This window comes from Solea senegalensis, linkage group LG13 (assembly GCF_019176455.1).
Source record: "Solea senegalensis isolate Sse05_10M linkage group LG13, IFAPA_SoseM_1, whole genome shotgun sequence".
NCBI lineage: Eukaryota > Metazoa > Chordata > Actinopteri > Pleuronectiformes > Soleidae > Solea > Solea senegalensis.
Genome location: NC_058033.1, coordinates 12,380,646 through 12,408,163, shown reverse-complemented (window position 1 = coordinate 12,408,163; position 27,518 = coordinate 12,380,646). Strand labels below are relative to the sequence as shown.

The 27,518-nt window shown below is 39.8% G+C and overlaps 2 protein-coding genes across 3 annotated transcripts; both read right to left on the bottom strand.

The window, feature by feature from the left end:
* Nucleotides 1–496: 496 nt before the first annotated feature.
* dgat2 (diacylglycerol O-acyltransferase 2) lies at nucleotides 497–12,834 on the bottom strand. Of its 2 annotated transcripts, none has more exons than XM_044041250.1 (8): nucleotides 12,509–12,834; nucleotides 10,114–10,242; nucleotides 9,820–9,927; nucleotides 9,107–9,177; nucleotides 5,027–5,231; nucleotides 3,958–4,132; nucleotides 2,261–2,463; nucleotides 497–1,911 (listed from the first exon to the last, which is right to left on the bottom strand). In XM_044041250.1, exons 1-8 carry the CDS (start codon nucleotides 12,546–12,548, stop codon nucleotides 1,757–1,759), a joined length of 1,086 nt encoding a protein of 361 aa, XP_043897185.1. In that variant the 5' UTR covers nucleotides 12,549–12,834; the 3' UTR covers nucleotides 497–1,756. The 2 variants fall into 2 exon arrangements, with proteins under 2 accessions (XP_043897185.1, XP_043897186.1); XM_044041251.1 differs by lacking the exon at nucleotides 12,509–12,834 and adding an exon at nucleotides 11,069–11,100.
* A 2,886-nt stretch (nucleotides 12,835–15,720) lies between these two features.
* mogat2 (monoacylglycerol O-acyltransferase 2) lies at nucleotides 15,721–26,576 on the bottom strand (the record flags this gene model as incomplete). The annotated part of the gene is made up of 6 exons (XM_044042299.1): nucleotides 15,721–16,209; nucleotides 16,408–16,607; nucleotides 16,883–17,057; nucleotides 18,053–18,257; nucleotides 23,928–24,106; nucleotides 26,378–26,576. Coding segments are annotated over 6 exons (1,113 nt in total), but the record flags the coding sequence as incomplete, so codon positions are not given.
* Nucleotides 26,577–27,518: the final 942 nt, after the last annotated feature.

The window sequence follows — 27,518 nt, the reverse complement described above, 5'->3', positions numbered from 1 at the left end:
CAAAAAGCACATTTAGTGAGTGTAAGGCTTTCACTGGGACATCACATTGCATCACATCCTATCAGCCTTTTCATTGAAGCTCTGCCCTCCCAAACGTTGGAAGTTGTCTGTCATGAAATTGGGGAATTTGGCTGCACTTTTTGGGCCATTTCTCTGTGACTTGCTCTGTAACTTCTGGCAGTCGTTTCTGCTTCAGTGGCATATGCTTCTCCAGCTTGTTGTGAAGTCTCTGGACTTGCGTTGTGATAGCACAGACATGCAGATTGGTCGTGTTTATATTGACAGTATTGGGAGGTTAAAAGACAATTGCTATTGGGCTGTGAAGAGGATTTCAACAAATATACACACCAGAGCTTTAACTTTGCAGTCAAAACATACAGTACTGACTGTTGTAGAGGCCTGAACTTGTGTCTCTCTCATTGTCACAGTCAAAAGTGGAACAATTGTTTTGAAACAGATGGAATATGAGTGTAATATAAGACATAGACAAGACATGTCCTTCTGAAAACATATAAAAGTTTAATTTAAATAATGGCAGACAAATGATGGCTGGCCTTTAATCAGACAGACATTATTCACTGTGTTTATTGCTGGCAAATTCACTGCACAGAGATTACACTGTTCTTATTCAACTCACAACAAAATTGTTTTTCAAAAGACAACCCTATCTGGCCCAGCTCCATGTCCATCAACATGACCAATTCCTTTTGATGATTCCTGCGACACATTCTATATTCATATACACTTGTTTACCATAAGTACAAGTGACACCTGCAAATAAAACTTATTTCCAGGTATAAGGCATTATTCCAATGTAATCCAAAACCTTTTAGTCACCATCCATGGAATGTTTACAAAGCACTGGAATCACTTTCACCCACAAAACTATTTCACCTTCTTCATCAGCAGCTCAGCGCTGCAACAGACTGCACAGACAACATCCAGACGTGGACACCAGTGGGACAAGAAGGGAAAAATCAAGCAGAGTATAATAAATCCTGGAGAAATGTTTCTAATCAAAGGCTTTTCTTTGCTTTTCTTGAGGCCAAAACTTCACAAGGTAATCAGCAATACAAAAAAGTGCATTACAAAAATTCATTGAGGGACAAGCACTCAAATAGGCTTTTCACTCTCTAGAGAATACAATTAATACTTTATGGCACTGTGCAATCACGGGCACTTGCATGTGTGGGGAACACATATTAGGTCTTTGGCTCAATTAAAGTTTGGGCTTATTATCCCAAAAATAGTGGTATCCTTCATTTGCATTGTTTGTGCGTTTTGCATATTGCAGGATCGTGAAATGATACAATTGCATGAGATAATAAAGATCTTTGCGCTTCTTTTAAGTCCTGCATGCAGCTTCTAGCTCCATCTGGTGGACGTCCCCTCCCTCTGCACCGATAGGACGGTCCACACATGATGCCTTCCCAGAGAAAATGACAACAGAAACGACAAAGGTGCACTTTGGGTAACTTTGTCCAAGTGACATCAGCAGGGAGAGACGACTTTGGTTCAATCCTGCCATTTCCACAGAGGAGACTTTGCATTTGTCTGTATGTTGACGTGCATTTTTGGGAAAGACAGAGAGAGAAAACACAAAAGGCAAAGTTTTCTTTCGCAGACATGCTCTTGTGTAGAGTCTACAGTCCACTGATGATCCAACCTGTCCAACAAGATCATATGGGGAGGATGGGAAGGGAGCAGAGGGGTTCACAGTTCGGAGCCTCAGCACGGCTCCCAACTCTCTATCCTTTCACTGGATGTACAGGACATCACTCTCTTTCAGACCAAAGCGGGTCTTATACTTGTCAAAAAGGCACTGGAGAGACTTGATGTACATTGCATGGTAAATATCCACCATGTCATCAGTTGGATCCTCAATTTTTGGCACTGTGATCGGCTCACCAACTAAAAAGACATATAGGGAAAGAACTATTGTTAGAAATGTATGTTAACAGTGTATCTGACCGTTATTGGCTGTGTCTATTGTTTGACGTCACTTCTGAAAATGTTTAACATGTTTGCAGCTGTCTGGGTTTACTAGCAAAATATTGCTGTTGTGTCCGTCTGTCTCAACACAAAACAAAGTCACTGAACAACACAGGATCTAAACACTGCTATACTAAGAAACACAGAGAGAGACCTGTGGAGCTGCTAAGCGTGATCAGCACTGTGTTAATATTTAGAAGTTACAAACTGAAGTTTTCCGATGAAATCTGACCAACAACCCAAACCAATCACTGGTGGACAAACCTACCTATGGTGGTGATGGGGTTACAAAAAGGCACGATGCCCCAGGAATTTCCAAAGAAGAGGCCACATCCATGGAAAACACACGGAGCAAAGCCTATGAGCTTTTGTAATCTCTTTTGCAAAGCTCGCCAGCGGGTTCCCTCCTTAAAGATCACCTGCTTGTAGGCATCATTTTCTCCAAAGGAATACACAGGAACCAGGTCAGACCTGAGGGAGACACAATAAAATGTCACTTACACTTCATAATAGGAAGTTATCAAGACTGAAAGTACAATGACCAGTAAATATAACCTTTAAAATAGACAAGTGGCATGACCTTTTTTGACTAAAAGCTACGGGTGTAATAAAAACCAACACAAATTGGTAGACGATTGTAAAAATAAAACATACATTATATTGATGCATAGGCTACTGTGTCAATATAAGTACGCTATGAATCAGTCAGTGTTCAATTTTTTGTACCTTTATGACCCATTTGATAAAGATGTTATGCTGTTCCTTCCTCACATCATGGACACTCTCAAGACTAATTTTCCTTACGAACGAGCAACTTTTGCGGGAGCTCATTGTAAGCAATGGCAGCTAGCTCCTTAGCAACTAGCTTTTAAGCAACTAGCAGCTAGCTTCTTAGCAGCTAGCTTCTTAATAATAGCAGCTAGCTTCTTAAAAATGGCAGCACACAAACTTTGTGTTACCTTATTACTCAAGTCTGAATGATTTGACTGAAACACTAAAGACAATACAAATTGGGGCAACAGATGTCTCTGTACTGCCATTTTATGTTGATATTATATAACCTCACAATGTATTATAGAACCTCAGTGCAAAGCGTATTCCAATTGTATTTTTACTTTTACTCAAATGTTGTTTTCAGTGTAGCTTTGCAAAGATAAACACTGTTTTACAAACGTTTAAATGTGTAAAGATTCTGATCTTTTATAAAATATTTATCTAATGAAATGAAAAAAAATAATTAAAATGAGTGAAGAACAAGAATTGTATTGCACCAAATCTAATTGCATCCAATCGAACAAAATCATAGTGTACCAAATTGTTCCATAATAAAAGGTATCATTCCTGAATCAAATTCACACCCCTGCCGCTGGGGGCCTGCCCCACTATTTGAGAAGCACTGCCCTACTGAAAGCATATCTGACAAAACTTGGACAACTTCCTCTTGTTATTTTTCCTAATCAGATTTGTTTATGTCACTGTTTAGTTGGTGTTGTTACGAATGCAATGTCCTAATCATGAATCAACTGAGGTTGCTGGTCACGCAAGCAGGCTTTACTAATTTTTGTGTGGGTTTATGCGTATGTGCATAACCACATTTCTTTTCTAACCAGCTCTAATCTTCTTTGGATAAGGTGTACCCAGTGATAATCCTGAGCAATAACTGAGAAGGAATTGGCCTTGTCTGGGTTTGCAAGACAAACCCAGAGGTCCCTTCCCCTTTAAAATTGAACAATGCACTTCTGTGCACTGGTCAGTACCAGTTCACAGACTCTGACCCTTACAAAGCAGTACCGCATGCCAAGACGAGCTCAAGGCTTTATGAGGGGACAACCCTGTTCACTGTGAGGTAATATTAACCTTTTAGAGTTTAATAATGCTTTTAATCATTCCAATGACTCACTACGTGCCCTAAGATTGACATTTATATGCTCAAAACAGATTTGATAAAGAATGTGAGCGGCTCACCCTTTAGACAGGGCCAGCTTCACAAAGCCTTTACGGTTCTTCAGAGTGACAGCGTTCATGCCGGGCGCACAGTGCAGAGACTCTGCCGCTCCTCCGATAACGATGACCACGGCATTTCCTGTCCCGTTATGCGACAGCAGGTAGTCAATAGAGTTCCTGTTCACTGGACAGATACCTATGGATGGAAGATATTCCCAGTTAGGATTGCAATAAATAAATAAATAAATACGTTAATTATGGTCAAGAGGGAATAGATCAGGTTTGCTGAATTAAAACCTCTCATTCTCTGCACCAAAGTCCAAAGAGAAAATCAGCTATTTTATTTCTCAGCAGACAGATCCACATCTGCCTCAACCATTGGGATAAAATTCCATAGCCATCTTTTGTTGTGAAATCAAATTTACTAAATGGGACAGCAGCAAATCAGCAGGTCCTGTGCACCCACAATCTGAAAAACACTGATTTTCTCTATGGTCTTTTGCTGCAGGAGAGTAAGCGGCTTACAACATATTAAGATATCAGGTGTACATTGAATTACGTATGCATTTTTTCTGATTAATTGAACTCAGTTTCCCTTGTGTGCAGCCATGTTTCCACTATGTGTCACAATACCTCATACAACTACACTTACAAACAAAATATCAATTATCATTAAAAGGGCTATTTTAGATTAAATACAACTCAGAGAAAGTTGTTTTTTTGATTATGCAACCGCATAGCAACCTAATCACACAACAGATAAGCCACATTTGATACATAGACTACATATCATAATTATTTGTGTTGTTGTATCAGAGTTATTGGTGCATTTCTCTAAATGTGTCAGTTTATCACTTAATATAATTGTGGTTGCTGCATATTAAACCTTTTAAAACAACATGGCCAGTAACCTACAGTAACCTCGCAGTGGACGTACAATATCTGTAGCTAACGCTCTTAATCAGTGAAATCAGCACATCCAGGTAAACAGTGGCTCTATCAGCTGTACAATAGTACAAAGGTCAGATACACTGTTAACATACACTTCCAGAGTTCAAACAAGATCTTGCTGCCTCTCAGAACATCTCACCTCCAGACATCAGGTAGTCTCGAAGCACGGGCAGGCGGAAGTTTCCTGCCAGTGTTGCCAGGGAAGGCTTGATGCCCGGGAACTTCTTGGAGAAGCCGGTGGCCTCTGTCCCAAAATTGCAGAAGGCACCGAAACACAGGACGCCATGAGGGTGGTAGCCAAATATGTAGTTCCGGCTGGGCAGCAAGTTGTGGGTTTTAATTAGCTGAAGGACAACGGGACAAAGATGACAAGTGAACTTTGTGAGAGAGACAAAAGCTTTAAGGCATTTCAGTGAGGAATGTGGCTACAAGGCAGGGAAGACGAGTGTTCGAATTAAACAGCAAAGAGTTTTTATTTTTATTTAGTGGACATTTATGCATTTGGTGTTTCTTGACCCGTACAACGACAGCGATAACTCAGTTACTCAACTCATTTTTTTGCATCAAAAAATAAAAGACATAGGATGTAACTATACAAGAATAAATCGCTTGAATTTTGGAGGCCCAGTGCAGAGAGCTGCACCCATTCAAAAATATGCTTCAAAAGGGAGAAAAGCAGCATTTTATGTGGATCATTTTTGAAAGAAAATGATAATCAATATAATTCAAAACTAGTTGACTCATTGTTTAAGCTCTAAAATGGTGTTAATATTTATCTGTATAAAATCAAATCAATGTATTACTTGTATTCTTTCATTAGTATTTAATCTGGATTTTGAGACACGGCACGTGCTTTTGTATAAATAAGATATTATCATTTCAATGTGACACCTCTGTCTTCTGAAGTACATGCCACAGGTCATAATGTAATGAGCCATCATGCAGCGTGATGTGCACCCGGTCACACAGGCTTGACTCATCAGTATTAGTTCAGCCTTTGCTCCACACCGATCTGCAGTGCAGATTTAAATCCATCACACTATCTACACAAAGCTGCTCAGACACAACGGTTACCATAACCACATCAGCAAAGCAGATCACATTCATAGTAGCACAGGACACCACCTGGCAGATATGAAGGAGTGGGAACAGTGGGAACATCTTGTCTACTTGGGAGATAGTAAAGAGATGAAGGCTAATGCTTTCGATTACAGAAGAGAGCCTTTGTTTCTCGTGTTCAAGCAGACTTGCGCACATATTCCTGCAGCAGTGACACACACACACACACAGATCTCCTGCACACAGCTGATTTGAAAGCTGCTTAAGACTTTGACTGCTTTGCTTCCAACTCATAAAAAAAAAGTCAGAGGTTTGCGATAAGTCGATAATTGTTGCGCTGCAGGCAATTAAAGCCTCTGTAGATACAGTGGTTAATTAACAGTTTCTTCACAGCTTCTGTGTAGAGTTCAGTGAGTGGAGATGATCTCCGATCTCTAAGAAAGGCATTTCCCAATATTTGAAATACTAGATGAGCGTTCTAATTTTGTACTCTTGCCACCAGCTAGCACAAGTTTGCCGAGGTCTCAGTGCTTCACTGGCTTGCCGAGGTCTATGGCATGTTCACAGTCATTCTGAAGAAAGGCCAAGCGATGCCAATTGCAACTGTCCCAATAATCCGCAGCCACAGGCTCGTCGAACCAGCTGCACTCCCGAAAACTAGAGCAAGGCTAAAGACAACTTTTGTGTCTCGACTGGTTCCTGGTCGCAGCAGTAGCAGGATAAGGACACAGATTATTTCCCTAAAAACATGGAAATGGTAACTCCTCAATTAAATAAATAAATACAGAATAATGCAGTTAAAATGTCCCATGGGATGAGAATAAATAAAGACAGATAACATTTCCTCAGTTGTAAGAGGAACGGTTATGAGGGAGCTGCTCAGGCAAATCAACACCACCATTTTACTGCCAAAGACCTTCAGGGAGCAGTGATGGAGCTCGGTTCAACTGTGCAACCACACATGTACAAATGTGCCCTTCATGGAAGCATCACAAGTTAACATCGTGAAAAAAAAGTCTCAGAAAACAAGTCTCCTGGAATGATGATGACACAACTTTCAGGTCAAAACAAGCAAACGTAAAGTGAGTTAAGGAAGAGAGTTAAGGAAACGACACGTCTTCAACAGCGATGCGCACTGGCAACATTTCACCAGTGCACGGCACAATCTGGGAGCAAAAACATCACAAAAACTTATGACTTATACAACAAAATGATCCAAAACACACCTAAAAATCAACAATAAACCCTCATGGTTTGAGCTCCTCTGCCACTAACAGAGTCTCACAGAAATAGAAAAAGATGTATCTGACTATCAGCTGTGATGAAATCACATAAGAAGCTGACAAAGACAGTGTTGCAAAGTATTAAGCGCGCAGCCCGATGCTAAAACGTTTACGTTTTAACTTAACTTTTCCTCACTTATCAAACTAACAGCTGTTTATTCTCCTCGCTTTGACACTGCTACAACAAATACATCATAATCCACACACATCAATCAGGATGTGCAACAGCGAGACACACTTTTTTTTATTAATAAATAAATAACTAGTGACTATCAAGTCACAAAAGAACCATCTCATCAGCTCACAAAGACAAACAGCTCCACGGTAAACAGAGGGAAGATCAATGCGAGGAGCAAAGTTCAGGAGCAGACAGGAGGTCTCTGCATGGAGTGCAGTACTTACTGTAAACTCATCACTCACTTCTCCTATCACACAGTCAGTGATTCCTTTTTTTTTCTTCTTTAGAGGTGAAACGAAAATCATTAAGACGATGACATCACACAGGAAGTGTTTTTCATCAGAAGTCTGAGGCCGAATTTTGTTTTTACATGAAGGGACTGCTAAGACAGGTTTGAGAGCCATAACAGGAATATTTGTTAATAATGCCATAAGGATCCAGTGTTTTGTTTGTTTTTTAATTTAACTTTAACTTTATTTTAACTATATAACTTGTTAAATATTAACAAATGTCCGTTAGATTCAAACCACTGATGGTCAAAGGAGTTCACACAATGCTCTGCACACACCCTCTCTCTCTCTGTATTTCTCAGTATAGCAGCGTTTGGATCTTGTGTCGCTCGATGACATTCCCGGGCTGCGCACAGGAAGTGATTCGTCTGTGAAATGCCATTAAAAAATAAACAACTAAATAAATAAATAAAATACCATCCCTTTATCGCCAGGTCTCGCGCGGTGTCATCAAAGGTGTTATTTTGGTACCAGAGAACACTGGGCAGTGTTTACAGCTCTCGCCGGCCTCTGAACAGAAGCACTGATTCAATGAAAACTCCCTTTCAACGGAGTGAAGCACGCAGAACATCTCAGGACACATGGCCTCGTTTCACACACGCGAAAGCTAACCTTGACTTTTGGTTTTGGCCGCGCACAGCAGTGGTACCTGCCTCTGCGTGCTGTGTGTGTGTGTTCTTGTATAGGTATATTTGTGAGGACCAAAAAGTGACTTTTAAAGGGTTAAGACTTGGTTTTAGGGTTTAGAGTTTCAATTGGGTTAGGGTAGCGTTAGGTCAAGGGTTAATAGGGTTTAGTTTTTAGCATTTAGCTTTTGCAGTAACAGTTTCATCATGCATAGCTTCTGTGCCTGCCTGTGCATGCTGTGTGTGTGTGTGTGTGTGTACTGTGTGGTCCAAAAAACATACAAACCTATCTTTGTGGGGACATTTTGTCAGGGCCCCACAACTTTAAAGAGCTTTTTAAGGGTTAAGATTTGGTTTTAGAGGCTCGGGAATGCATTACATCAATGGTGCGTCCTCACTAAGATATAAAAAAAACTGTTTGTGTGCGTGCTTTGCAAAAAAACACTCCTCTTTGTCCTCTTAACATCTCTAAGAAGAACCTGAGGACAAAACAAGCTGAGCAGTGCTCCTCAGCCTATCAGGAGAAGACAAAGTCTGAAAGTCCCAACTGCCAGAGACAAACCCTCGTCATAATCAGCACGGGACAAGGAGCGGAGTGGAGCAGACAGCTGATACCTGATCACCCACTGATAGAGTTATCTACTTTGTCAAACCGGTGCACAGTTGGAATATTGATGAGCGAGCTGAAGGATTGCGCGCAAGGGTCAAGCGGGTTGTTATGACTCTGCATCTCGGATACATGGTTCGCATTAATTGTCATGGCAACCAAGCACAGTAACCTACCCTTATTGGGAAGTAGTCTCGGAAATATGACCACACTGTCCAGCTCCTCACCCAGGAGGACCTCCTTCCACCTGAGGACAACATCGCAGATTGAAAATCACTACATTTGTAAGTCTTCGAGCATTATTACTGGAGCTGTAACTGAAATTTAAAAAGTCATAATGATTGTGCATGTTATTTTGTTTTTCTTTGCTACTGGGACCGTGCTTGACTCTCCAGTGGCAGGATTTTCATAAACTTAACTCTTCTGGACTTTTGTCTAACAGTGAAAAGTGAGATTCCATCCATTGTTATATTCAGTAAATCATATGACAGATTAATAAAAAAGCTGCTATTGACCTGAAAACCAACAGCCTTCTCAATTTAACAGCATGACATGAAGTTCATTTAATCTTTAGCACACTCAGAACTACTCAAAACCACCGTGAGTTGTGGTTTTGAAGTGGCCTACTTCCTTGACACTGAGCCCTGAAAATCTGAAACGCTCCACACATAATGTGGTCCCTGTTGGTGCTAACGTTTCAAAATATGTTACACAATTCTCAAACTGGTGCGTTAAACCGAGATGAGCCTGAGTATTTTTATTTATATTCACTGTACAAGTCCATGCATTCATCCTTGTTCTGTCATGTCCACACTATATGTTTTTATATGCAATAATTTGTCCCCTTACAAAAGGGATTGGACATTTAGTTAATCTTTAAATGCATTGCCTTGTTTTGGCGTGTTCCAGTCAAAGATGAGCCAGGCTGTGTAAATGGCCGCGATGAGCCAGCAGTCAGTGCAGAACATGTAGATCAGCAGGAAAGTGCAGGCAACACCTGAGTGGAGAGAGGAGGGAAAAAGTGTTCAAGGCCACAAGATTCATTCTTAATTAAGTCTATAAACAAGTGACCTACTTCATATGAGACTAATAAGGCTGGAAAGACTAAATCCATTAGGTCTCTTTGCCTTCTTACAGCTTATGTGAAATGCATAGGGGCGCATACACACACACACTCACTCACCCATGGCTAAGAAGCAGATGACCCACTGCAGCACGGAGAGGACCTGCAGGTGCTTTTCCATCTTGGATCTGCAGGGCCAGACGGCAAGTGGCAGGTCCTGCACGGCAGAGAGGATACTGGAGCCGGTGCCTGCAGAGAACACGTGCGCGGCGAGACATTAGACGTTAGCAGAGGGTTCGTTTGATCAAAGCTCGTCAGTGGATTACTGAGCACACAGATACAGAGGCTTATGTAGATGATAAACACCAAAGTGGTATTGATTTAGGGATACAATGCCGTTACAGCACCCCCTGAAAAGTCACGTTAAATACTTTTCTGTCTTTTAACACCACGTGTCATGACAATATTTGGATATTAAGAGTTTTTGGTGAAGTCGTGTGTTGCACCTATGAAGCCTTCAGTTAGCATCAAAAGCAATGTATAAGGCTCATTCTGGGTTAACGAATAACAACTATACTTACAATCATTGTACATTTACTAAAACATTATTATTTCATCTTAAATTTCTGCCAGAGAAAAAATATTTAAAACTATTCATGGTCTAGACTAAAGTGGTCAGCATTCATTTAACTTCTCTCTTATGTCTGTATGTGTCAAGGTAAAGAAAAAAAAGGAATAGAAGGAGACAACACAATGTGAAATACTGAACTTTTGAACAAATTACTTCTGAAAAACATATAGTACAGAACAGATGAGCAGAAATATTCAAGGAGAATCTACTTGAAAACAGTTGAAAGAGCAAATTATCATTACTATTACTATTCTGTGTTGACACAATAATGTATCTCCAAGTTGAGTTTACGCATGTTTTAAAGTTAAAGTTAAAGTGCAACAGTATTTGCTGGTTGGGTTGTGAAGATGAGCACCAAACAAAAACAAAAGTGTCCGTGCTGCCCTGCATCGATCAACTCTGCACTTCGACGTCAATACAGACACAAGAGCTCCAGCTACTCACCAGCTGCTTTCTGTCACCAGCCCGTGAAAGAGACGACCCTGCATGCATGAGACATGAAGAGAGACTGAAGCTACTCAAGCTCACACCACCACCAAGTAAGAAGAAGATCCTCTCTCCAGAAAAACACGCTCATCTAATCCCATCTGTGCTCACTGAAAATAACCCAGCATCTCATGTCGCGGTACAGTAATCCCTGGGATCCATGAAGCTATGACTCTTGAAGACTGACAACGTGGATGTGCACAGATAGACCAGATGTATGTAATAATTTCTCTGAAATTGCATTTGAGTTTTCATTTCTTTAGAACAGTACTTTCTTAGGTTACTCTATTTTTTTTCCCTTTCAGATTCTAATTTTTAAGTTAATAAGAACACGATTAGTTGCTACAATGTCCGTCCATCTATCCATTTTCTGCCGCTTTATCCTCCACATGAGGGTTACCAGTCCATCACATATAGAGACAAACAGCAATCCACTCACACACCTACACTCTACAGTTAGAGTGTCCAATTTGCCTAAACCACAAATCTGCAAGGCCAGTTTGCACAAAGTGATCAGATCCATCACTTCCTCTGCTAACGCTCAGTGAATGTATGCTCCGACTGAAATGTCACCAAACAGAAACTCTCAGGTTCTGTAAACACACACACACACATTTCTGACAGATATTGCCAATATTTGCAATTCAATTTTTAGCTTCAAAGCTTCAATTCAATAATAATAATCATGAAAACATGAACTACTCTATCCCAATATGCACGCTGTGAGTTACATTTACAGAGAAGATAGAACAATCAGCAGCATAATCAGCTAAACTATGAGTTATTTCAAAATTGCAACATTTCAAAGTGCAGTTTTGATTTCGAACACGATTCATTTTTCAGCAACGATGGAAATGTGAACCCATCATTTCAAAAGTTCCTTTGCCGCAGATGCAAACAGGTCACAGAGCAGCCGCTGAAATCTCCCTCAGAGTTTTTAACTCCGAACAGCAAACAGAGGAGCAGCAAAGAAACAGGAGCTAACCTACAATTTACTTTCATATTGTTTTTATCAACTAAATCACTAAAAAAACAAAGCTTTTGCCTTTCATTCCACTCATTTACCAGAACAGTAATATTCTGATTTACATTTATTATTCTGCCATCGTGTTAAACATTTCAAGTTAAAACAGTGAATATAACTTGGTGCATAATTGTGACTCATAGCAACAGATAACATACTTACCTCTAATATAAATAAAATATTAGAGGCAATCTTCAAGAAAAAAGTTATTCTGAATACATTTTTAATCTCTAATGTTGTTTTTTGAAATAGTTCATGTTTTAACTGCATTTAACAAAAAATAACTTATAAGAGAATAATACAATACAGGAGACCTAACTGTTTGTTTGTTTGTTTGTTTGTTTTCATATAACTCCTCTGAGTTCGTGTCTTACCCTTCAGGACTCCAGAATACGCAGCAAGAATAGTCTTCATAGCAGCTTCTTGGATGATGTTGATGATGATGGTAGAAAAAGAAAGCTGTAATGTTGTCCTGGATGAGGAAGAGGAGGAGGAGGAGGAGGAGGATGAAGACACAAGTCTTCCCTACAGCTCCGCAGTCCTGCCAGTCGTCGTCTGCAGCCGCCTGAGCTGCGGAGCGAGCATTTAAGGGGAGCGGGGAGGAGCTTGGAGCCTGGAGCCTGGAGCCTGGAGCTGCTCCGGGGCCGCAGAGCTGAGCTGTCCTGTCGCAGCTGGAGAAGCAAGAGCCGCGCGGTGAGTCCGCTGCTCAGGCTCGGTCTGTTTATGAGGGAAGTCCCGAAGGTCAAAGGTAAAAACAAACAAACACCAAGCATCTATGTGTTGTTTTTTAGAGGAGGAGACTCTGTCACTCCTACCTGTCAGTGCAGTCACGTGACCTTCTCCACTCTGCTCCCTCTTCCTCCTCCTCCCCCTCTCCACCTGCTCAGCTGTCCCTCCGGCCTTCATTAGCTCCTTCATTATGGGATTTGTCCTGTCCTTTGCACACAGGCTTTCTTTGCACCATTTTCCGTTCTTTCTTTCTTTCTTTCTTTCTTTCTTTCAAAACATTTAATGAAAGAAAAAAACCCAGCAAGAATTCTGAATTCTGAGATTAAAGAAAAAATCAGGATTCTGAGATTAAAGTCAAAATTCTGTGTTTAATATTCCAGACTTTGATTTTTTTTAACCCTAATAAGTCTCCGTATTCTTTCTTGTCAGCTTATTAAATTGAATATTTAAATATCCAGCCTATTTCATCACCAAATATTCAAAATATTGAATGAAAACCACAAAGCTAGTACCATTTTATTTATTTACTTGACCTTTATTTAACCAGGTAAGTCAATAGTATAGTCCTATATTGATGAATTATTGGTGATCTTCAGGCAGCTATGATGTTTGTAACAACCTGGACAAACCGGATCTCCGTTTACAGTTTGTTTTCTATTAAGAAAAAGAGATAAGATATGACCTGGAGGATCCAGCGAACACTGTACTTTGACCACTTTCTTCAAAAATACGTCAATAATGTTGTTTTTCCCTGACCTCACCCTCGCACCCCTGCAGACACATCTGACATCAAACACCAAACCATGTATATTATACCATTGCAAACTGTTTGTATTTATACAGCACTTCTCACTTCCTATTCAGATGAACAGTAATCTGAGCTGGGAATCGACCTCGCAACCTTCAAGATGAAAGACGACTCACTCTACCACTGAGCTACCATCACATAGTTTTCTATACTTTTCTTTGGTTTCCTGGTTTCATCTGGTTCTAGATGCTGACATGACCCCCTCAGCTTTTAGTGCCTACAATGCTTACATTTAATATTTTCCCTTTCAGTCTCTTTTGCATCAGTAGTTTTTGGTGTAGTCAGCGTTTTTCTACATGCACACGCACACACACACACACACACACACACGTCCCAACTATGTTGAAAGGACCAGGGCATTGTCCCGTCTGCCAGTCATTTCATTTAGAAATATCAGAGCCTCTTGCCAGCGTTTATAAACGTGTCTGCCAAAGTTCACAGACAGTCTTATCATTTGGGAACCAGATCAAATTAAATCCACCAGTCCGGACATTTACTGTAATTACAAGGTCTGTGGAGTTTCTTCTCGTGTCCACAGTCCAAAGACATGCAGCTCAGTGCTCAGTTCACTGGAGAGTGTAAAAAGTACATCCCTCCGTTTGCCCAACATCAGCTGAACTTGGCCTCCTGTGACCCTCAAATCGTAAAAGATAATGAATGAATCCAAAGCCAGACTTAAATGGAATAAAAGCACGTTAGAGCCGTGAAACCAAATATGTTTTAAAAGTGAGATGAATTATAAATGATATGGTGTTTTACATCTTATTTCCAGCTTATTTCAAAAGACTTAAGCACTTGCAGTTTTGATTGCGTGACGTTCTCTCGACTGCTGCCAGTTTATCAAATTGAATATTTCTCCACCACAGTTTATCACAAAATATTGAACTAGCACCATGTCCAAGAATCATATCTGTCTTTGGATGAACCCACTGACACGCGGCTGCTGTTTATCACTGATGCTGATAAGTTTAGTTTAGTTTAGGTTTTTTTATTTTATATCATTTTATTTATAATTAGATTTGTAGATTTATAATTAGTGTGAGTGCAGAAGGAGATCGTGCAGGGATGGGGGGAAAGGTTAGTGCTAGGACAGAAGATGCTCTTGGAAGAGCTGGGCCTTCAATTGCTACTTGAAGATAGACAGGGATGACACACCAAGAGAGGCTGTTTTAATAATTAATTAATTAATAATGTTCATGCTGTCTACAACTTTGCGTAGATCTTTGGTTCTTTTGTACTTTTGGACCCCTTTCTTCAAAAAGAAGATAATAATTTTGCGAAAGTGACCTCACAAATGTCCAACTCAGAGAAATCTGCTTCCTAACAGCAGATCTCAGGATGACATGTGAATTGTTACACTCAGAAAGTGAAATACAAAGCCTGGTGCATCACGTTTATGATCGATTAAAAGATAATTGTGAACCCACCATCATGGTTTTAATGCTTTCATGGAATATGTGTCCTACTTTGTCACCTTTGCATCACTCGTGTTTCCATTAGTCAGCATTTCCCTGATCACGCACTCGCCGACAGTCTTATCCAGAATATGTTGAAAGGATCAGGGCATTGTCCAATTCATTTCATGGTGAAATATCAGAGCTTGCCATCTTTTATTGCAAAAAATAATAATTCTGCCAATAGTGTCTGCCAAAGTTCACAGACAGTCTTATAATTTGGGAACCAGATCCAAAACCAGACGGAGGGATATAAAACCAGTAAAACAATTAATGAGCTTGATCCACATCGTCAAACTCCATTCATGTGCAGCAGACACACATTTGTCATATATAAATGAAAAGATTTAATGTCATTTCCATATTTTAAAGGCTTGGACTCAATACACCGTAAAATAAACATCAGTGGGATTGGGATTTATTCACTTTCCTACAAAGGTTACAGAGTTAAATGAGAATTAGTATTCTCAAATGTATCTCCTAAATATCCCTTTGATTGCCTTTTTGCAGTACTACTGTATGGAATCTAAGTCATATGTGTGTGTGTATATATATCTCTATACTGTATATATATATTTACACACATACACATACACAATATGTAGTATTTTATTTTCATGATGTTACACAAATTCAGCCTATAACTGTATTTGGATCTTGCAAAAGGGAAAAAAGAAGACCCCAAGAGAGATGCAATAACTGGGAGAAGTGAGGAAAATTTGACTTGTGTCATTCGTTTGTCCCTTTTGTCCCTTTTGTCCACACACACACACACACACACACACAACAGCAGCCTGAGTGAAATGAGTGGAATCATTCCGACAATTTTACGATCAAACACTGACGTTAAATCAAAATGGACCATTTTCTGAACATTTCCAGCAGAGGAGCTTCAGAAATAAATATGTCGCCTCCATCCTCAGTCCAGTTTAGACAAAGACCAGGTGAGTGTCCTTGTCCACTCCATAGTTGCATTTGTGCTCCTCAAACAGATTACTGAGTTCTTCCATATAGAGCTGGTGCATCATGTCGAGCTCCTCGGACGTTGGCTTTTTGTTCCTCTCCACCCTGATCGGCCTTCCCACTGTGAATGAAATGGAAAACACAGAATGGAGTCAGAATGGACGTTATGATCGCAATATAATCCTGTTGGAGGTCGGATTTATCTGAAGAATTGTTCACAATACACAAAACAATCGTGGAAATAGATCCCATAGAAGCTAAAAATAAAATTAGCAGCAACCTAAAATTGTGTTTACATTGAATTTTTGACCCGACTCACCGACTGTATTGATGGGTCTCCTGTAGGGCATGAGACCAAAGGAGTACTGGAAAATGCCACGTGCGTGGAAGAGCGGCAGGGAGACGCCCATGAGTCTTTGTAGCCGCTCCTGTATCCACCGGAGCCAGGTTCCTCGTGGGTTTTCCACCTGATCAAACACTTCATTCTCCCCAAAGGAGAACACTGGCACCAGATGAGCCCTGCAACGTCATGTCATTGATAACTGATTAGCTCCCAACCGTTTCCAAACGATCCAATGATGCTGGTGTTCTACATTTTCTTATAAATGTACTTTGTGCTTTCCCAGGAAATTCCATGTGAAGAACTTGAATGAGTCCCTGTTTTCAAGAGGCCACGAAGCCCAAGCCTCGGGAAACGTGAAATTTACAGACTGACAGAATTCCTCAGAGATTTATTTATGAACAGAAAACGTTCCTCGTTTCATCCAGGCTTTTTTTTGTTTTTTAGCTCTTACCCATTTTCCATGGCCATCTTGATGAAGCCTTTCTTGCTGGCCAGCATCACCTTATAACTCCCAGGATGTGCATCAAGAGCCTCCGGTGCTCCACCAACGGCTATGACGACAGCGTTCCCTCCTCCCCTTTGGCGGAGTGGATAGCTGGCGCTTTCTTTGTCTGACGGAATCAGACCTGAGGTGTTTGAGCAGAAAATCAAGGGGTGACTGAAGTGGTATGCAACAATCAAAGCAAGTCTGATGATGGACAAATCTTCTCAATCAGCTCAATACATTAGCACTGCATGTGGCGGCCACAGACTGTGTATAAAAAATTTGATTGAAGCCTTGAGATTCAAATTTGACCAGCGCCATGTCCGTTTTAGACAAGCAGACATTCCCGGACATCACCAGGCATCTACTGGAGGAACTATCACTCCAGCGTACGCTCATATGGGCCGTGCTAATTTTGTTTCAGCTTTCAAAAAAACATTGAATTTGTTTTCCGATGGCACAAACTTTGCAGTAATGCAAAGTAACGCCTGCGATACGCTCGGTGTTAAAGGGTTCATTTGTGAAATTTGGAAATATGTCTCAGTTCAAAGTTCACTCGGTTCGTTTTTATAAACGAAAATAAAAACGGTATATTTTGTGACTCCTACACAACTATCTATTGATTTTACATCACTACTAAAAATGTGATATAAAATGAATCATAACTTTGACTCAACAACACATAAGACAAAAAAAACAAATTTTTTAAAGCCTGAATTTGTGACTTATAAACACACACTCCCCAGGATGTCCATATAAGGAGTTGTGTATTATTCCCATGGCACAAGTTCTGGGTTTGATTCCCGTGTATGTTGTATGAAAGCGTGAGTGAATGGGTGAATGGCAAAGTGTAAAGCAGGTTTGAAAAGTGGTCATAAGGACTAGAAAAGTGTAATATAAATACAGACCATTTAATTCCCCAGGAAAATGTTTACTGATGCTATAAATAAAGTGAGAATAGACTCATTTCCCCATTCACTAGATGATTTTGTAACCAGCAGATTCAGGCCCTGGTGGCAAACGGCTACTCCTATGTTCTAGTTTTCACATTTCAAAATGGAAGACTACATCTATTTTGATATACAGTCTATACTGTAGTGGCTAAAAGCTGCATCTGGTCCCTGTAAGTGTCCAAACCTGCACACATGATGTAGTCTCTGAAGAACGGGGCTCTGAACCAAAGGGGCAACATGAGCAGGTAGCTGGTGAGGCCAGGAAACAGCTGATTGAACCCTGTGGCGTAAGTGCAGAAGTTGGTAAACGCTCCCGCCACCAGGATACCATGAGGATGGAAGCCTAAGACGTAGTTCTGCCTTGGATCCAAGTCAACTGTCTTCACCAGCTGAGGGTAAAAAGGGAAAGATTCATTTCTCCATCTAAATATGATCAGTTTTTAACACTTTATTACACATCCTCCTGAAAGAGCCGATCGTGTGTCGGCCCAGCTGACTCAAACACGTGCACAACATGCCACTTTCAATATTGTCTTTGACCTCACTCCTCCCTTGCTCTCCCCCCATCTGTGGCCTCAGAGCACTGTCAAAAAACATGGACAGCTGCCCCACTGTCAGGAAAAAAGTAACTAAGCACACTCGTTTCTCAGTAGAGATCACATGGCCGACATCCAGCCCATCGATCCAGCCACTGGCGTCCTTAAAGGACAACAAAATGACCCCTGTTTGAGATCATTTAGATTACAAATAACTAAAGTTAAGTGTCTATCACTGCTTATCTGAAACTTACACAGCTTTTATTCTGGTTTTATCTCAGATATGAATGCTGTGTTGAGGATGGATTCAATTAGAATTAAGGAGTAATTGGAGGTTCTTTGCTTCCTTTATGTATGTTAGTATGGCCCTCTAAAGAAAATGAGTTAAAATTACTTTTCAAATTAAGATTATTAAGAAAAAGACTTAACAATACTGGTCACTTTTCAGGTGTGTGTATACATATTAATCCGTTTTACTTTAGGGAAAAGAGTTTAACTAGCTCACAATCAAATTTGTTTCACGATTACAAGCTTGAGAACTCAAAGACTAATCTGATGTGAATGTCTGTGAAGGTTCTCAGTCATCCAGGTCATGGTATGTGCGAAAAATGAATCATCAGGATTTTAAGAGGAGAAACATCTGTTGGCAGTCGTCTTGCCATCTCACTTACGGAGAAAGACAGAGAGAGTTGTGCGGAGCTGATGCACTTTCAGAACTTATTTAAAAGTCACGCACTAAGGCCATGTCCAGGAAACGGCACGAAACGTAAACAATGTTTTTTCTTTGCAGAAAAGGAGAAAACCTTGTAGAAATGAGAGAAATGCAAAGGCAAAAGCTAACATGAGAGAAACAAAAGCAAGCAAACAATGTACGTTACAAACAATGTACGTTACAAACAATGTAAGCAATAAAAGATAAGATAAAAGGTGATGTTTGTCAGAAATCATGTTCCTTGAACAGCGACTGTAAATGGCAGCTGAGATACAGTATCTGTTTGTAAGCCTCTGCCGTTCAGAGCAGAGAGATAGTAAGAGGCACTATAGTTCACTGCTGTGTCAGGAGTAAAGAGTCTGGTCTCAGTCAGTTTACAGAGAGCATTATGCCCTCTAGTGAAAATCAACAGAGGTCAGTATTTCAAGGTCGCGTCACTTTTAGGCTCCTGTTTTTTAATCTTGTCACGGGTGAATCTGCAGCTTTAAAACAGCACATTTGTGTCTCTTTCTTATTTCTGATAAAGACGAGGTTCTCTCGATGCTTATCAAATGCGGGAAAAGTAAAATAATACAAAAAAAGTTGTTGTGTTTTTAGTGATTATCCACTAACATCAGATGTTCCCATGGCTGCTGTGTGTTGTTGTTGTGTTCCCGTGACATCGGGTCACAAAGTTAATCATTGGCGCGTGCGCTCGTCTCTTGAGGACCGAAGTTGTTTATAAGCAAAAAGACATGCCCATTAGTGACCAATCGCTGAGTTATCATGAGGGGGTCAACACAACACCATGTATACTGCTGCTGGTGTCCCTGCCAACAACTTCAACTGGGATCAATAAAGTTTGCTGGACCAAAGGTCTGAGGAGCAAGTTAGTTCTTGTTTGTGTTCGTCCACGTCGAGATTTTCTTTTTAATTTAGTTACTTTTTTATTTAATTTGTTTATTTCGGCCACAAGTGAATACAGATACGTTTGTGTTGACACATTTTAAACACACATTATTATAAATGACATCAAGAAATAGACTGAAAAGGTGAAGGCTTTTGATAACTCTTATTATCAAAACAAGAAAATAGATTTATCTCCATACAAAACATCCCTCTGTCTTCATATATGTATTAATAGTCCAAAAAAATTAAGTTTGAAAAGTGAAGTACATCATTTAAATTCCTCTGTGCAGCTTATATATAGATATACAGTTCTTCTTGATATCTGTTATCTGTAATTCCATTTCTTCTGTCTGTATTCTCTTTGGCAGGACGTCATTTATTATTTTAAACATACATTTCAGAGTGCAGGAGTCCACTAAGTTGTAAAATGTTAATGTGTGTAGGTTCAGGAATAATGCATTACTTGATTCTACTTGATATTTTAAACATAAACAAATGTCTCTCACGTTCAAACTACTGTCAAATGACTTCACACTATGTTGATTTAGTCAATAATCAGAATTGTGGTGTGGATTGGACTGAAAACACAAAGACGTGTCCACAAAAAGTTCCATCTGTGGATTTTCACTGCTCACAAAAACCCACTCAGCAGCTTGATAAAGCACACGAAAGCAGAAGATTATATTTTGATACTAGTTCAAGACCAAACATGATAAAATCAATTTTTTACAGGGATGAATAATGGTAGAAAACCATTGACCTTTTCTTAGCCCTAATCAAGCAGGTCATTTTCACGTCTAAATCTAACTATAATTCATCACCAGGAAATGATACCACATGTGCAGTGTGTCCGTCTGCCTGCGGTCTGCAGACGCACGAAACGGCAACATGTGATCCATCCTGAAGTCTGGAGTTTGGTTTTTCCGCTTCTATCTCACTACTGTCCCCATTCATGTGTATAAATCATACGTTCCCAATATCATATGCTACGCTTTAACTTATAAAGCAAAGTTTTCTTGCTGCCTTAACAACAGGAGTGTGTGAAGTTCTCAAGGTTTCTTTACAGGTGTGATGAAAATGGCACAAATGCCCAAAACATATACTCTTTTAAATTTTAATTTGTGTTTTTTTTGTTATGTGCTTAATAATTCTCATGTATATGTTCACACGTCTCATGTGTGATCTTTGAATAATCCCACATCTAAACACAACAACACCGTCAGTGCTCACTGATCTGACTCACTCTGTATTTGCCGTTTTCTGATATTTCCCTGAAAGTGATTCAGTGATTTGCTGAAACCAGAGTCAAACATCAGCCAATCACCACTCTCCTGATCCACCTCATTAAAAATGCGGTCACACGTGTGTTCCATGAGAGCTTCACTTTCATATGAACTAACATCATCATCATCATGTAAATATGTCCTTCACTCAAAAACCATGTGAACACACATCAGCTGGTGATGGTGGGAAGAGACCAATGAAACGAATCAGGTTCCCTCAAACACACTGTGCCTCTTTAGCCTTTTTGCATTGACTCTTTGTTTGAGCCTTAATGGGGCATGCAGTCAGATGATGCTGGAAAATACTCACTTTGAACTAAATACATGAGAGGAGTTTCCATTTTGGAGAAGATTGAACTTGTATTTAGACATTAGAGCATAAATTTAAATCCACTGGAGGTCACTGGGTGTCCCAGTCTGGTCAGGAGGTCTCAGAACGCTTTGGGAAAAAGCAACTGTTCAGTAAGGGTCAGAGATATGAGCTTTATTTATATGTATATATATATATGTATATATATATATATGTGTGTATATATATATATATATACATATATATATATATATATATACATATATACATATATATGATATTGCAATAATTGCAATTTATTTTATTGCCTTGTGTGAGCTTTTGTGTCTTTTATTTATTTATTCTGTCTTTTAGCACTGTGGTTGTTTAATTGTGCTTTACACATAAAGTCAAATTGGATTGTAGAATTTCAAAAATAAAAGTACTTACAGTATTTAGTTCAAAATAAAGAAAAAACCTCGATATTATAGTGCAAAATGTATCTTTTTAGTATGACGGAGGATTACAACTACAGTGAAGAGGGGAAAAAAAGAGACACACACACAAAAGGTAACAAAAAATAAGAAGAACTGACACAAATGCAGGTATATAAAGAACAAAAGACTGAAACAAAACGAACAAGTGTAGAGTGCAGACACTACTCCCAGTCGTGAGGCAGCAGGGATAATCAGACACAGGTGAATCACATTAGGGCGGGGCTTACAATCAACAACAAGGAAGGAGGCACAGGAAGTCAAACTTAACAAGGTACACACACGAGGAAGAATTACACAGTAAAACGGGGAAACGAGGAGACAACAGAACAAAAAGTCATTTTTATTTGAGGGACGTTATACAAGCAAACATTAACCAAATATAAAACCAGGAGAGACGTTTTCTTCCATGTTTCAGAAAAAAATAGCTGTTGTCCCCCCCCCCATAATGCTTGCAGGTAAAATTGAACTACCGACGTATGACCACAAGAGGGACACAGCACGCTACAAGGGGGGAAGTGTGAACTGTAAAATCTGGGGTCAAATCAACTGCAAATAGCTGAAGAGTAACTCCTCTCTTATCTCTCTTTGCAAACAAATTCCAAAACCAACACAATGAACCAAATAAACTTTGAGGGAAAAAATTCAGTAACCTGTTTGTACAGCAGATCATTGATTTAAGTGTAAACCTGTGGTAACACAGCCTGACCTTCAACTGATACGTATAATTAAAAGTTAATCATATAGACTGACATGTATGATTCACTGGGTTAAAAAAACAACAACTGGGTTTAAAATGTCTTGTTGGTTAAATTCATATAAAATAAATATCCTGTGCAAAAACAGCCCAATTAGGATCAAACCAAATATTCCTAAATTGATTTCAATCTTCTTGTTTTAAGAAAGACAATCTGCCATTGACGTTCTTGAAGTTTTAAACTAGTCTATACATCTACAGCCACTTCCAGTTTGTAATGTGCCATAAAACAAAGAAAAAAACTGGACGAAACTGAACAAACTTGTGCTTATCTCAAGCAAAAATCCTGTCCTCCAAGGAATGTTTGCTTAAAATGAGTCTTCCCTCTGAATTTATACCTCAGAACCCAGTGATAGAGGATTTTACTTTTGTATTTAACACAAACTATTGTTTAATTTTGTTACTGGTAATAAAAGTAAGCTGTAATATCCTCTTAAAACAAAGGCAGACCTTTATTTTTCTAGTGCATAACATGTTTGCCATGATGTATTTTAATGCAGATTTAAGAACAATTTCCCTTTTTACTTTCTTTAAAATCAGTGTTTGTGGTGAACAGCAAGAGACTGTTCTCACATCAAATAAAGAACGTGAATGTGGTTCAGTGTTTACATTAACATACAAACCAAACCTCTGCTATTTATATTCCAAAGACAGTAGTGGGTTTATAATTAAGCTGTATATGTACATATGCAGTGCATGATTATAGAGAACAGAGGGGCGTCATCCATAAGGACAGAGATAAGAGCCACAGCTCGGTCTGTGAAGCTGGAGATCTGAGATTAGATCAGACACACGCTGCTCGAAGCTGCACTGATGTGGATTAATACACTTAATGCCATTTTTGTTATCACATAATATAATTGTATTGTTTATAGGGCTGCAACTAACAATTATTTTCATAATAGATTAATCTGTCGATTATATTCTTGATTAATCTAGCACTTGTTTGGTCCATACAACGTCAAAAAGATGAACTTTTAAGAGGCTGAAAACTTGTTTAAATTATTAAAATAACACTCAAACCAATTATCAAAATAGTTGATGATTAATAATTGATTAATTAGTCCATATACACGCACTGGCAAAACGCTGTCACTCACCTTGATGGGGAAATAATCCCGCATGTAATCCCAAACTTTGAGTCCACACAAGGCAGGCACCCTGCGGCCTCCATGTGCCGGAGTGTCGTAGTCAAAAAACCACCAGATGGCGTACAACACACTGATGAGCCAGAAGCGAGTGAACAGCAGGTAGAAGAAGAGGAAGATGCAGGTGGGTGCTGATGAAGAGACACACATTTAAAGTGAATACATGACGGATTATAAACTATAGACTATAGACTTTAAGAAACCTTTCTATTGTGTTGTTAATGCAGCAGATCGTGATTCTCTGCTCTGCAACAGCAGCAGCCTCCCAGGTCTGACGGTGATGATGTCAGAGGCTTAAATGGTCATCGTGAGCTTTTGTGATGCCAGCACATTTTTGACATGTGTCACTGTGATGAACCTGTTTACAACAGTTTTGAACTTGTGGATCTCCAGTCGTCTACAAACACAACTACATCCATACTCGGAATGATCACCCCATGGCCTGATCTGTAAGTATGCACGTTCAAAACGGAAGACTGCTCTGTTTTAGTGGAATGAAATGGGTGACGGTGAAGTTAGTGACTCACTGGTTAACCTTAAAAGTCTATGGTTCATTTGTGGCTGAAGGACCTATTTCATAAATTATTAATTCATTTAATTTGTTTTATTTATATAGCAACAATTCATAGCATACATCAGGGGTCTCAAACTTAAATAACCTGGGGGCCACTGAGCATTGAGTCTGGTCAGGAGGAGGGGGACAATCAAGTGAAAATGGTCAATCGTTTTTGGATATTCTGATATTCCAATAACAATGTATTTGATGATATTTCACAGAATTTCAAAGGTGTAATATATAGTATATAATTCAAAATAAAATGCATGATGTTGATTTAAGAAATACAGAAATAACTCATTATAACTTGAATATTAAGTGGTGGGCCACAGGAAATTGACTGGAGGGCCGCATGTGGCCCGCGGGTGAGATGTTTGAGACCCCTGACATTACATTATCTCAAGGCTCTTGATATGAGAAAAAAAACATTCAAGGAATCTACATGTAAATCAAATTCACCTTAGGGTTCCATAAAGGCTTGGGCCTTAGATAAATACAGACTCTCTGTCACCACTCTGTTTCCCAAACAACAAACAAACAAATACCAGAGTAGAGGAACCATTCATTCATTCATTTTCTACAGCTTATCTACTGAAGGTCAAGGGGGACAGCTGGAGTCTGATATTGGTCAAGAGGCAGATTCCACTTTGAACAGGTCACCAGTCTGTGACAGGACCAACACACAGAGACAAACCCCCATTCACACTCACATTCACACCTACAGTTAATTTAATCTTAAAACCAGGGGAAGTATTCACATTTTGTGCTGGTGGAAGTAAAGCTTAAAAAGAAGGAACAGAAGAAGAGCCTTAAAAGGTAAAAAGCTGTGCATAAATCTGGCTGCCATGTCATTAGGCATTTACTCTGTCATGAACTCCTATGACAAAGACGTGGCAGGATTGTTGAGCAGCACAAGCAAGGCCTCACGCAATGAGCCATCGCTGCAGAGGTTGGACACAACACAGTAAGATCCTGATGGTTATGGGACAAAAAAGTCAAGTGGTAAACCCAAACTAATTTCACCTGCACTAAGGATCTGACGGGCTGTCCTTGAAGACACAGGCAGACACTGATGCTGACTGTAGCCCAATAACCACAAGACGGCATCTGCGACCGAAGGGCTTAAAGAACGTCTCCTCCCCTTTATATGTATCTGAGTGTGTAAGTAGTATTCCTTATGTTGTGGGGTCCTAAATCTGTTTACACAGTCACATTATGGGGACCTGTCTTCCTTTCTGGGGACAAAAATCAAGTCCCTCATAACGTAAATGACTACATTGTAAGTTGAAGACATATTTTAAAGTTAGGCTGAGGTTCAGGCCAGGAAATGAATGTAAGTCAATGTAATGTCCTCTGAAGTCACAGAAACCAGAGAGAGAATCTTGCTGTTTACACATGCACGTTCTTATGGTGCATCTACTGTATACGTGTCGCACGCATTCATACATCATACACCACTCATACCTGCTGGCACAATCAGCAGGAGCAATTTGGGTAATGTGTCCTGGCCGAGGACACATTGGCATGCAGGGGATCACACCACTGATCTCCTGGTAAGAAGATGATCTCTCACTCTTCTGACTATTGAGCCACAGCTGTTCAGTGAAGGTTTATCAACGGTTTGCAGTTCCATGATCGTTATGTCACTTGTGCTGTTCACATCAGTGGCTGGATCTCAACATATGACACAGTAACTGTTCAAACTGGAAACTGCACTTTACTCGGGCCATGTCGCAACGCTCGTGTTTACACTTACACTGTAAAAAGCAAGAAGAAGTGATGACTAAGTGTATTGTAAGATGTGTATTATACCAGAAGTACGTAGATGAATGAATTCATAACTCACCCAGGCCAAGAAAAGAGTAGACCCACTGCAGCACCGTGGCTGTCTGCAGTCTCCTGCGCAGGGGCACGTCCAGGGGGGCAAAGTGGACCATGTTGACCACAGGTATAGAGAGAGACGAGCGGAGGCTCGGCAGCAAGTGGCGAAGAAAACGCAGAAGAAAACGCAGTGACGCGGGTCCAAAGTCTGTCCCCGTCCACCATCACGTCTGATTGACTTGTCTTATCTCAGACACTCAATACAGGGATTGATCTGCCAGTCCATATCTTTTGACCCTGCAATCAACATGAGGAACACACATGGTGAAATGTGTGTGTGTGTGTGTGTCAAAGTCTTTTTCATGTTACTGTCACTGTTATTTAACTTCCTTCACTGTGACTGCGTCGGTGTCTAAAGTTGTAAAGGCTGCACAATCTGCACACTCGGTGTAATGCTTGTGTAATCACACGCCGATAACAGCTGCAGATAACGCTCTCTTCTTATCACATGAGGGCCATTATCAACATAGTATGAAATACTTTGACATTGTTTGGATATTGTTTCAAGATAAACGACTGTAGCCCTGCAATAACCTCCACCAATGAGAAGGTGTGTGTGTGTGTGTGTGTGAGACTCCATCTCAGTTTTCTTTGATTTTAAGGGATCCATCTTCCTATGACCTCAACACTCTGTTAAGGATCTTTTTTTTTATCTGAAGCCACTGGCAAACAAAAATGGAAACACACAGTCACACATCTCTTAAAATACCGGTGAGAAGAATTTAGAATGTAATTATGATGACATTGTTGTCTCCTTAAAGTTAAAGTTTGTACAGTGGCTCAGAATAGACCCTGACCTTATCACATGGAGACGAATCACATGCTTTCTTTGACTTTAACACATTTTTCAAGATATATTTGAGTATAAGACATGTTTTAAATGAAAAATGCAAATATTGCACAGTGACTAAAATGTATAATCTGCAATAACTATGTAGATTTCAACTGTCAAACTCACGCACATACAGACCATGGATGTGTAATATCTGTGATTCATGGTTCCAGTGGATCTGAAAACTGACTTTTAAATGAAAATGTTGATAAAAATGTCGTAATTGTGTAAAAGGTAAAATAACAGTTGACGAATAAGCTCTATTCATACATTC